General features: G+C 33.6%; 3 protein-coding genes across 3 annotated transcripts; 2 read left to right on the forward strand and 1 right to left on the reverse strand.

The window, feature by feature from the left end:
- The first annotated feature begins 241 nt into the window (after positions 1-241).
- LOC123322139 (WD repeat-containing protein 75) lies at positions 242-2,662 on the forward strand. Its single transcript, XM_044909990.1, has one exon. It carries the CDS (start codon positions 348-350, stop codon positions 2,577-2,579), a length of 2,232 nt encoding a protein of 743 aa, XP_044765925.1. The 5' UTR covers positions 242-347; the 3' UTR covers positions 2,580-2,662.
- Positions 2,663-5,265: 2,603 nt separating this feature from the next.
- LOC123322242 lies at positions 5,266-5,963 on the reverse strand. The gene is made up of 2 exons (XM_044910157.1): positions 5,422-5,963; positions 5,266-5,349 (listed from the first exon to the last, which is right to left on the reverse strand). Exons 1-2 carry the CDS (start codon positions 5,897-5,899, stop codon positions 5,339-5,341), a joined length of 489 nt encoding a protein of 162 aa, XP_044766092.1. The 5' UTR covers positions 5,900-5,963; the 3' UTR covers positions 5,266-5,338.
- Positions 5,964-9,158: 3,195 nt separating this feature from the next.
- LOC123322131 (probable leucine--tRNA ligase, mitochondrial) lies at positions 9,159-12,028 on the forward strand. The gene has a single exon (XM_044909979.1). The coding sequence runs from the start codon at positions 9,338-9,340 to the stop codon at positions 11,957-11,959; it is 2,622 nt and encodes an 873-aa protein (XP_044765914.1). The 5' UTR covers positions 9,159-9,337; the 3' UTR covers positions 11,960-12,028.
- The last annotated feature ends 394 nt before the right edge of the window (positions 12,029-12,422 follow it).

Here is a 12,422-nt window from a genome sequence, read left to right on the forward strand (position 1 = left end):
TCAATGCCAATATTTTTTTTAATATAGTTCTGGAGCAGTAACTTCGCCTTCATTTGGTGAGGAGTGTCCACATCCACATACATTGATACTGATAAAACTAACAATAAAAGTTCAATAAAAAATAAAACAAGATTTGATTTTTTCCAGTTTATATGATTAACAACCCACCCAATCAGTGTCCCACTCATAACCAAAAACCAGAGAGGAAGGTTGATCTTTGTCAAATTATTTGTGTTCTGTGGTCATAACCTCTCAAACTGTTAAGTTAACCTTACTTTTCGTTGAATCGGAAGACTAGAGATAAACGTGAATTTCAAAGTGAGTGCGAATAAGTATTTCATGTGAATATGAATGTAGAAAAAGTAAAACTTAAAGCGCGTGGAGGAGGGTGTTATATCAACTTAAAACCTAAATTTTCTTCTACTGAGGAGTGTATATTCATTGTGAAGAAACAGACTGTTCTCCAATATAGTACCAAAACTGGACAGTTAATAACCGAATATCAAGGCTTAGATAAGTCTATCGTAGGAATTGATATTACTCATTTAAGTGACTGTGAGAACCTTATTGCATTTTCTGAAGATGGAGAGTTTCGAGCTTGGAAGACTGCAACTAGATTCAAAACTATCTCGAAAAAGGTACAATTCAATGAGAAAATTAACTCATTCCATTTCGTACCAAATGAAAATTTGGATTGTTTGGAAGGTATTGTTACTTACACAAGTTCAGGCAAAGCGATGGTTGCTTTAGTAAATATTCAAAAGGAATCATTCAAAAATTTCAAAGTGAATTTGAGAGGAGATGATATATTTATTGGTGTAAGTAACAGAAGATTTTTTGCTGTTGCTGACAAGAAGAGTGTGCAGTTCATTATGATCGATAATCCTGAAAAGTCCAGACAAGTTTTTGTAGCTGAGAAACAATTTAAAGATTTGTGTATAACATGCTTAGAGTGTCATAAGCAGGAAGAAATTGTATTAACAGGAGATTCTGAAGGAAAAGTGATATTATGGCGAAATATCTTCAGCACAAATCCAGCAAAATCAGTTTATCATTGGCACACATTACCTGTCAATTGCTTAGCATTTTCTTCATCTGGCAGTTATTTTTATAGCGGAGGAAATGAATCTGTGCTGGTTAGATGGGACTGGGAAAATAGCCAAGATAAAAAATTTTTGCCCCGATTATCTGGATATATTAAGGAAATAGGTGTATCTTCAAGAAGTCAGCTTTTAGCTATTTTCACATCTAATAATGAAGTGAAAATTGTTGATTCCAATCTAAATAATATTAGTTCTATTCAACACTTTGTTGTTGGAGATAACTATGAGTCTGGCATTGTTTTAGATTCTAGAACGAAAGCACTGGTTATGAATGGAAATATTGGACAATTACAGTTTTATCATCCTAAAACTGACAGTTTATTATACAGTATAGACGTTGTGGGTCAAAATAAAAGGTCAAATGAACGAAATATTGAAATACCCAACATTGTAGTTACTAAGTTTGCCTTCAGTAAGAATAGTTTGTGGTTAGCAACTGTTGAAGAGCTTGAAAAATCTGAATATGGTTATCATGAATTGAGATTGAAATTTTGGGCATTTGATGCATCTCGTCAAACTTATGAGTTAAACACATCGATTGAGAAACCACATGAAGATTCTATAACATCAATTGCATTTCAACCTACCAATGGAGATCAAGAGTTAAAGTGTGTAACAGTTGGCGCAGATAAGAAGTTTAAAATCTGGCATAAAATAATTATGCTTAAGGTGAACATTGAACGTACAATTTGGAATGCAATGGGGAACGGTACTTACTTGGATATGCCCTGTAAAGGTTTATCATTTTCAGTAGATGGTTCACTGATGGCTATAGGTTTTGGTCCAGCATTAACAACTTGGTCACCTGATTCTTGTCAGCTAAAATGCTCCCTAGTCTATCCAAAATACAAGACGGATATTGAGAAAGTACAGTTTGGCACCAATAATCTATGTCACTTAATTGTTGTAGCCACTAAAGACAGACTCTCAGTTTGGAATATTTTGACATTAAGAATGATATGGACTGTGCCGCTGGATGTGGAGTTTCTTTTTGCAGACAAGTTATCTATTTATATGGGAGTTATCACAAGAAACAAAGAAGTTGCGATTTTTTCACCGAATTGCTCAAAACCAGTTTACATCAGTAATGAAATACTGTCATCAAAACAGATAATGGCTGCAGCTTTTATTCCTACTGAATCATGTTTGGACACACAGACTGACTGGTATAAAAGAGTGGAACTATTTTTTGTAGACTCCAATAAAGAGTTGTTTTCAATTGGAGCAGAATCAACAGAAGAATATTCAGTTGACCAATATGTTGATGATATACCCGATGAACACATTGCTTCTCTACTCAACAAGATGATGCCATTCAAAAAGACTTCACATGTGTCAAATGGTACAGTGTTACAAGTTGTGCAGAAATCACAGAAAAATATAAAGGAATATTTGGACACTCCTACGCATATTGCAGTTCCTCCAAGATTTTCTTGTTTATCTCTGATGAAATCATTAGAATGTAGAAAGCTATGAAATGTAAATATTGAATATATGTATTTAATATACTTGTTAAGATATCGATTAGAAATAATACAAAATTGTCATTTTGTGATAAATTTTTCTTTTATTCACCTATCATTAGAAGTAATAGGGAAAAGGTAGTTATTGTCCATTTTCCAAATTTATACACTAAAATATACGAAAAAGGTAAACAGGGTGCGTCTTTGACTCGTACAAATATTGTAACTAGATTCTTGAGATCAAGAGAAACACTTTTTCATACCATTTTTACGAACAAGATACAGGTTGTTGAAAAACCATAAAAAAACAAACGGTTTTATCGAATAAAATGAATTTTGGCATTTATCTGATGATTCTTTTTCGAACACAAAATATCAACCGTCTTCCAGTTTTCTCGTTATGACCATTACGTCCCATTAAAATAAGAAAAATTTAAAGAACCAACCTTTGAAACTAAGTTGGACGTTATTTAATGAATATTTGAAAGTTTTGTAAAATAAAAGTATTCTTCATATTTTCTCGTATAATGCGCTGTTTTCGAGAGATTTGATGTTCAAAAATAGAAAATATCTGTGATATTTGGAAAATTGGGTACTTTGGCTGAATGCAACTCAGTTCAAAAGATCCACAGATGTGTAGAGTTTAGCTTGTTATTCTGAAGAAAATTTTCTTTCTCCTTGGTGGCATTCGTGAACTCTAAAAGACCTTTTCTCTCTTTTCTTTTAGCAAAGAGTAACCAACGCTCTTTGCTTTTAGAGTTCACTACCACTGTGATGGCTACATCTTTTTATCAGGGCCGAATCGGAAAAAATATGTATCTTTCTACCTCAAGTGTATACTGTTCAAATATTCGCCAAAGACACCCTGTATATGTCTGTTTATTTTTTGCTTCGTTCATTCTACATTTCCAATTTTCAAAAATGAGGATCTCATACTTTCTCACATCAGTGGAGGTTAGATCACTTTCTAGCACTTAAATTAAATGTGAACAAAATAATTTTTATTGATACCCATTTCACATTTGATAGTCTAATACTAAAGAAATAACATTTTGTGATTCTTCATAATTATAATAATAAGAATCAAATAGTTCAATATAGATCTAGCTAGTCAAATTTTAATTAAAAATCTTCTCTAAAAAATGAAATCTTGTTTTCCCTAACAAAAGTAATTATAGCTGTCCTAGTATCTGAAGCATCTTTCACTTCCCAAAGCTACAGTAGTACTTTTTTTATTGAATTCAATATATATATATAAGCGATCAGAATATCATATTCTATATGAGCTAATTTGATAACAATACAGGACATATGTTCATAAATTGGAGGTACAAACGAAAAGAGGATGAGATTCCTTGAGTAATTAAAAAAAAAGCCTCATAAACGCAAAACGCAAACGATTCGTTTTCGAGATACAGGGTGTGTTGAAGTTAGAATTTTTTTCAAGTTTTTCTCTTATATATCTACAGGGTGGTCCAGAACGTAACCAAGAAATTTTAACCGTATTCTACATCAAAAATAAGCCCTAGTTTGTCATATAAACATATTTCGAGAAATATTTCTTCTCCGAGATACGGGGTGTTGAATTTATAGAAAAAAAAAATATTTTTATGAAATTTGAGACATAGGTTTTGTCTTCTACCAGTGGCGTCCGTACTGCAGCAAATTTTGGCGATTTCTTCATGCTTAAGAATGTGTTTAATTTTTTTAACCGGAAACGGTGCCTCGTACAGCAAAAAGTCAAGAGACCGAATTTGCTCCAAATTAAATAAGGATTTAAATAGTAATTTTTATTGTCGGAAAAAACAGTGGCGTATCATTTTTTTATTTGAAAATATTCAGTCTCGCTGCAGTACGGATGCCACTGGTAGAATAGAAAAGAAATGATGTTATGCAAAAAGTGCTCCTTGACGCTCAAAACCTATGTTTCAAATTTCATGAAAATATTTCAAGCAGTGTGAAAGTTATTAATAAAAAACATTTTTTTTTTCTATAAATTTAACACCCCGTATTTCGGAGAGGAAACATTTCTCGACATACGTTTATATGACAAACTAGGGCTTATTTTTGATCTAGAATACGTGGTTAAAATTTCTTGGTAATACGATCTGGACCACCCTGTATATACACTTCACAAAATACCCAACTGATATTTGGCATACATATTATAATTTATAGTTCACACCATGTTACATGCCAATTTCGATAGAAAATCTATAGGGTGATATTTTTTCTGGAAACCTACTGTCCCCTGTTTCGCTCAGAAAAATATTTAAATATCGCTTCTGTTCAGGCTGACCTGTGGAATACTTTGTGTGACTGCCAATATCAAAATATTGTTAAAAACTTCCAGTGCCTCGTCTACTTTATCTGGTTCTGTTTATCTTAATGATAGCTGATAGCTTTATTTGTTCATCCACCAATCTGCAGTACTCGTCATAATTTGTTTTTTATTTAGTAGTCTTGGCGGAGGATATGTGGATGATAATCCACATCATTGATATCTCGTTAGTTGTAATGAAGAAGTCTAGTAGGTCGGGTATTTTGTTGGGGTCACTATGGGCATCCAGCTGAGAGATACATGACTGATAGTTTACTGTTGTATTATCAATATTCGAATACCTATGATTGCGATAACGATGGATGTGTCTGTATAGATTGAACACTCTCGTTGGATAATAAGGATTGCTCAAATATTTTTTTGTGAACACTATTTTATTAATGGGATAAATTTCACATTTAGAAAGAAGATGATCTATAATATAGTACCAGTTACTCCTCCGATTCATTGTTCTCCTCCAATTCATTGTTCTCCTCCAATTCATCGTTCTCTTCCAATTCATTGTTGTCCTCCAATTCATTGTTCTCCTCCAATTCATTGTTCTCCTCCAATTCATTGTTCTCCTCCAATTGTGACTCTATATCTTCCTTTGCTGCGTCCATAATCTCTAATGTCTTTTGGAACAATTCTGAGGTCTCGCTGGTTGTGAATTGGGACCACACTGTTGCAGTCTTCCAAGCGGTTTTTGGATCCTCCCGCATCTTCGCTAGATAGCTCATGGTTGGAAATATCTGTAATTTTATTAAGTATTTCTTGGCAGGGCTCAAGGAATGTATCGAACGTAATTTTCCGTCCCGCCGAATAGAAATATTTTGCGACAGTTTCCCAACGTCTGTGAAAATTTTCCACGGCTCGAGGCTTTCGAATAGGTCTTCGATTCTGCTTATTCGCTTCCGGGAAATTTTTGACGTGGCACCTGCACGATCTGGTGTCGAAAATTTTTTTCCTCTTCTAACTAAAGCTAAATTATTTTGCTCCATGGCAGAAGACATACAGTACAGTTACAGTAAATTAGTAACTTCGGGGTCTCTGACTCAAGAATATCAATAACTCTATATAATAGTCTCACTAGTACATGCATGCAGGAGGTTCTTCAATTTGAATTGCAGTCTCTGCAGGTTCCTATGTGTTGGTAATTTATTATATCCCCTATGATGTGGTGGAGGTATGTGTATCTACCCCTGAATCTTGAATCAAAACGTTCACGACACTTGCTATGCTAACTCAAACGTTGCCTTATTAGTTTTTTGACTAAATTCACGATTTAAAGTAGTGTCCCAAGTGACCAGTAACATATCTGTTATGTTTTCTTGGGAGATCGAATGGGGAACTTTGTTATGTGTTATTTTTCTGTAACCATTACGTGTCTGATGCGATATTTGAGATGTACCTGTGCTGTATCGAAATTATATCCACATTTTGTGAATTTCATGTTCCCGCTCCCTGATATCCATGTAACATATTTGTAACATTGTTCTTTATTTGCCATGTATCATTTTGAGATCATGAACATAGCATGACACCATAAGCGTTTTAACTACCGTCGAGGGCGCTGTAAAACGTAAACAAATATGGAGGATTGTGAGAAATGCTATTGATACTGCTGTCGTTTCGATATGTATTTATTAGCATTTAGACGTTTTGTCAGTTGAATAGTGGATTACTCAAAGTTAATAAGTGCAGATATTGAACGTTTGATAAGTTATTTGTGTGTCATAGTGATTTTCCAGTGAAATGGTGTATTACTGAAAAGAATTAAAGTGCTATGGATATCGAACTGTAGGTCAATAAATCATTTCTCGTATTTTCATAGCAGTCTTATAACACATAATAGGCTATGTTTTTATTATATTTAGCATATAAAAATTATATTTGAATAAATAATGTCCTGTTTGGTGTAAATTTCGATATAAGTTATTTCCTCACGTGTTGCATGTACCTCATATGTAGAAATAAATGAATAAATCATATACTTATATTGAAAATTTTCTTCAGAAAGATATGAAATATGCATATAGTATTCTTTTCGAGCATGAAAAATTATGGAAATTAATATAAACTATTGCAATATTGAACTCGTATTTTGATTTTTCAAATAGTGTGTATTTATCGATCATTTTTGAAAATAAAATTGATTATTGTTCTCCAAGAAAAATTAGGGCATGTCTTTCTGGTCTTTGCACTTTCCTGCATTAATGAACAACTGTTGATTATTTTTTTTATGGAATGCAGGAAATTGTAAAGACCAGAAAGACATGCCCTAATTTTTCTTGGAGAACAATAATCAATTTTTGTTTTCAAAAATGATCAATAAATACACACTATTTGGAGAATCAAAATACGAGTTCAATATTGCAATAGTTTATATTAATTTCCATAATTTTTCATGCTTTTTTTTAAAGCATTTTCAATAACAAATGAAACATAATAAACATAGCACATGAACGTAATATATATAGATCTCCCATGAAACAAATATTTGCATGATCCATGTTTGAACTATTTATGCTCCTTTCAGAAAGGAGATGTGTTCCTTGTTTGAGGCGGACATAGGAGCATAGCTGCTACATAAGCGCTCTGTATTTGTACTCTTTGTGTGATATATCTGTTATAAAACAAGGAGCGTGGGATACATTTCTGCTTCATAACTGTTATGAGATATGGTCACCTGGGGTAGCTCTAAATCATTCAAACTGACTACGTTCTATCTTTTAATGCATACTTATACCTTTTACTGCGTCAAAGATCTCTCTTATCTTTGAAATTTTCTCTTTTTCCTTCGGAAAACTGCGACAACGACAAGAGGTGGAGGTTACACGCTCCGCTACTTATATGCTCAAGGTCTAACGTCATGTTAACCCTTAGACCTTCCCTAATCTAAGCGTTAACCGGTTACCGATAATCTTTCTAGAGAAAGGGAAAGTTGAAAACTTGTCTCTGCCGATAATGCTATATACAGTTGGTCCAGATGTTAACCCAGGAATTTTAACCACGTATTCTACGTCAAAAATGAGCCCCAGTTTGTCATAAGTCAAGAAATGCTTCCTCTTCCTAGATACAGAGTGAAATTGGAAACATGGAAACCAAAAGCAGAGACTGTGCCAAAAGAGTCATTTAAGCTTTCAGTTAAATTATTTTACCCTTAAAAATAGGAGTTGTGTGTGTGTGTTGAATTTGTCTAAACTTAAAAAATTGCTACAAAACCGTGCTAATTTGCTATATCAAATTTTAGCGATTTCTTCATGCATCGCATGATAATAGGTCCTTTCGTTTGCTCGATTTCAGTATTCGTTTGCTGATTGAATTTACACCAGTGTAGAGGAGGTGTAGTTTATCTACATCTCCTTTTTGTAGATAAACTACACTGTATATTAGTGTTCTGTGCTACACTTCCTCTACACTGGTGTAAATCAAATCGAGTGTAGAAAAGTGCTACACTTTTTATGCAAACGAATAAAGGACCTAATGTGTTTTATTTTTTCACTAGGAAGGGTGCCACGTATATACGTAAAAAAGTCAAGAGGCCGAATTCACTTCAAACTGAATAATAATGAGAGGATTTCAAGAGTAATATTTATTTTTGGAAAAACCAGTAGCGTATCGTTTTTTTTCTAAAAATATTCAATCTCGATGCAGTACGGACGCTGGTAGAATAAACAAAAAAATTTCATGCAAAAAGTGCTCCTTTTTGCTTGAAACATATGTCCCAAATTCCATTAAAATATGAGGTGTTCAGAGCTGAAGTGAACCAAGTCCATACAGCCTAATTTTGAGATGAATGGCTAGGGCTGATTTTTGAAGGCCAACTTTGCAGTTTTGCACATAAAAGTTGCAGTTAGTTAGTCAATCAATGAAAGAAGGATGACTTGTTTTTAGATGTCTAAACACTTGATTTTAGACATCTTAAATGACATTCACAATAATATGCATCTGAATTTGAAAACTTTGCGTAATCGGAGGATTTGATTCGAATTGGTTTAACATTCTGAACAAACTAATCTTATATAAAAATACTTTGTTGAATCGACCTTTGAAATCTCAGCTTCTACTGAAATTGTCTAACTGAAAAATAAAATTCACCCTCAGATCAATAAAAAACATTATTTTATTGATCTGAGAATTCACCTCAATTTGAAAACTGATATGCGCGATTTGAATGAATTATATAGGGGGCGCCAGAGACAACCATCCGTACTACTCGTAATCTGTGGCATAAAGTAAGTCTGGGTCTGTTCTGTGATCTGTGGTAGTATGTTTATTTTGGATTACCGAATGAATGAGGTTAGGAAAATCTAAATTTGAAAATTAAATTTCTCTACGGAAAATTTACAATAAGCCCTCTCTTTTCGTAAAATGTAGTGAAGATTTATAGATTTTTATCTCGTCTGAAACTATACTTAATTATTGGGGTGCCTATAAACGCAGTTATAATGGATTTAATAAGGGTAATATCGCCTAAGATGGTGAGTTTCCATCACAAAACGCCCTACAAAATATTACTTCGTCATACTTCTGGAATAAATATGTGGAATCACGAATTAACTAATGAAATTAAACACAATATAGAGAAATTTTGGCAGCATAAGCTTCATCGAGGAAATTTCAACGAGTCTAGTTCGAAAGACAAGTTTTATGTGTTATCTATGTTTCCATATCCTTCTGGAAATTTACATATGGGTCATGTAAGAGTTTATACAATAAGTGATACTGTTGCCCAATTCCAGAGAATGAACAACAAAAATGTTTTGCATCCCATGGGTTGGGATGCATTTGGTCTACCTGCTGAGAATGCAGCTATAAATAACAAAATTAGCCCACAAGATTGGACGAAATTCAATATATCACAAATGAAATCACAGCTTAAAAATCTAGGTTGTTGTTTCGATTGGGATAGGGAAATAAATACATCTGATCCTGAATACTACAAATGGACCCAGACAATCTTCTTGAAACTATTTAAGGAAGGTTTAGTTTATCAGAAGAAAGCTTCAGTCAATTGGGACCCCATAGATTGTACAGTGTTAGCAGATGAACAAGTTGATGAGAATGGATGCTCTTGGAGGTCTGGTGCTAAAGTGGAGAAAAAAATTTTCAAACAATGGTTTGTTAGGACTACTAAGTATGCGAAAGATCTTTTAGAAGGACTCAACAGTTCTTCCCTGTATGATTGGAGAGACATTATCAAATTACAGAAGCATTGGATAGGAGAATGTAATGGTGTAGTTTTTGATTTCAACATTGTAGATTGTGATGACTTCATTACTTTGTGGACTTCAAATCCTGAATATATTCATCATGTAAAGTTTGTCACTGTCTCTCATGAACATTATATCTTAAATCTAGGTAATAAAATTAATGGTAATGATAGAACATTCAAATTAGATATCACATTGGTTAATCCATTCACACAAGAAAAAATTCCAGTATTTGTTACTGATGAAATAGAATATTCTCAGGGAACTGATTCTTTCATTGGTATTCCAGCTACATGTGAAAAAGCTAGAATTTTTGCAGAAAAAAATAATATACATTTTGATGAAATTCAAATATTACAAGATTCCAATGATATAGATTTGAAAAGAAATTCTGTGTGTGATGAAGCTAAATCAAGAAATATTGGGGGGTACTGGAGTAGCGCAAAGTTGAAGGATTGGCTTGTTTCACGTCAAAGGTATTGGGGAACCCCTATTCCAATAATACACTGCCATAAATGTGGAGCACAACCAGTTCCTGAGCAAGAATTACCGGTCAAGTTGCCTTTGATATCCTCCAAAGTTGAAAGAGGTGGACTACATTTGGCAGAGTGTGAGGATTGGGTCAATACTCCATGTCCCAGGTGTAAGGCGGAAGCTAAACGTGAAACTGATACATTGGATACTTTTGTTGATAGCTCATGGTATTATCTACGTTACATTGATCCCCATAATAGGAAAGAGATATTTAATAAAGAAAAAGCAAGGAAAACTACTCCTGTGGATTTATACATTGGTGGCAAGGAGCATGGCGTTTTACATTTATATTATGCCAGGTTTATGAGTTATTTTCTACATGACATAGGACTTATACCAGAAAAAGAACCATTTACTAGACTTTTAGTGCAAGGAATGGTTATGGGAAGAAGTTTCAGACTCAAAGGTAGTGGCAAGTATTTACCACCTCAAGAAGTAGAAATTATAGATAGCAAGAAAAATAAAGCAATAGAAAAGAAAACTGGAGCACCAGTAGTGATGGCTTGGGAAAAAATGAGTAAATCAAAATTAAATGGTGTGGAACCTTCAGATATGTTTGAAGTGTACGGAGTAGATACAACAAGATTACTTATTTTAGCAGATGTTTCTCCGACATCCCATAGAAATTGGAATAGTAACACATTTCCTGGAATCATAAATTGGCAAAATAGATTGTGGTTAACTGTAAAAGAATTTCTCAAATATAGGAAAAGTCTTCCAGCTGTTATAAATAAGGACAAAGAAAAGGAATGCGAAGATTACATGTTTGATTCTAGAAATTTCTACATCAAGGGAACTACTTTCAATTATTATATTTCCCAGCAACTCAGTGTTGCTGTGTCTAAACAGCAAGGTTTAACAAATAGTCTGAGAAAAATGCCCCCATACGTTTTCGCAAGAAGTTTACAATTTGAGCGCGCTTTAGCCGCGCAGATTATTTTGCTCTCTCCCATGGCACCCCACTTTGCATCTGAATTGTGGAGTGGATTTTTACAAGCACCAAACCGATTGAATCACTCAAGTGAAATTCGTTGGAACAAATCGGTTCTTGAACAAGATTGGCCCGAAATCGATTCAGATTATAACTTAGAATTACTTTGTCAGGTGAATGGTTATGATAAATGCGAGATCAAATTGAAACGATCACTATTAGATAATTTAACATTTGAAAAAGCTGTGGACTTAGCAAAAGGAGAATCATCTATGGAGTATGTGTTTTCCGAAAAAACAATTTTAGATAAATCATTTATACTCCATAAAGGTATCAAAGGTATATTGAATATAACTATCGACAAACCTGTTGTAACAGAGATAACTGATTAATATTATTTATCGGGTGTTTTTTATATTTGTTGAAAAGACTACAAGAATAAAGATAATTGTTAATTTTTATTCATATCTTTCATTGGTTCTACCGTAACATAAAATTTTCATCTTACAGTACAGAAAATATAACGCATGAGTGTTTTCTCTTTTTTGCCCAAAGTAATAGCATTGTCATCTCCGGTTAGAGATACATTCAGATTGAAAATCGTGCTTTTCAAGAATAACAGTGGATATAAGACTATACGGTGCAAATATGCAGCTATATCGGTTTATTTCCGCTAGAGGCAGATCTTGACTCTGTTTTTTCCACTATGCTTTCAGGTTTTCATGTAGAATATAAAGTGTTTCCCCATGGTGTACCTAAGAAACAGTATGCTGGGTTCTTCCACAGATTAGTGTAAAGTGGGTTTTTCATATCAAGAAGATAATATACTCTCATATATAGAGCATTATGAATTTC

The sequence above is a fragment of the Coccinella septempunctata genome, chromosome 1 (assembly GCF_907165205.1).
Source record: "Coccinella septempunctata chromosome 1, icCocSept1.1, whole genome shotgun sequence".
Classification (NCBI taxonomy): domain Eukaryota; kingdom Metazoa; phylum Arthropoda; class Insecta; order Coleoptera; family Coccinellidae; genus Coccinella; species Coccinella septempunctata.

Coding starts and splice junctions, on each gene's coding strand:
- LOC123322131 (XM_044909979.1), top strand. CDS start 9,338: ATGGATTTAATAAGGGTAATATCGCCTAAGATGGTGAGTTTCCATCAC.
- LOC123322139 (XM_044909990.1), top strand. CDS start 348: ATGAATGTAGAAAAAGTAAAACTTAAAGCGCGTGGAGGAGGGTGTTAT.
- LOC123322242 (XM_044910157.1), bottom strand. CDS start 5,899: ATGTCTTCTGCCATGGAGCAAAATAATTTAGCTTTAGTTAGAAGAGGA.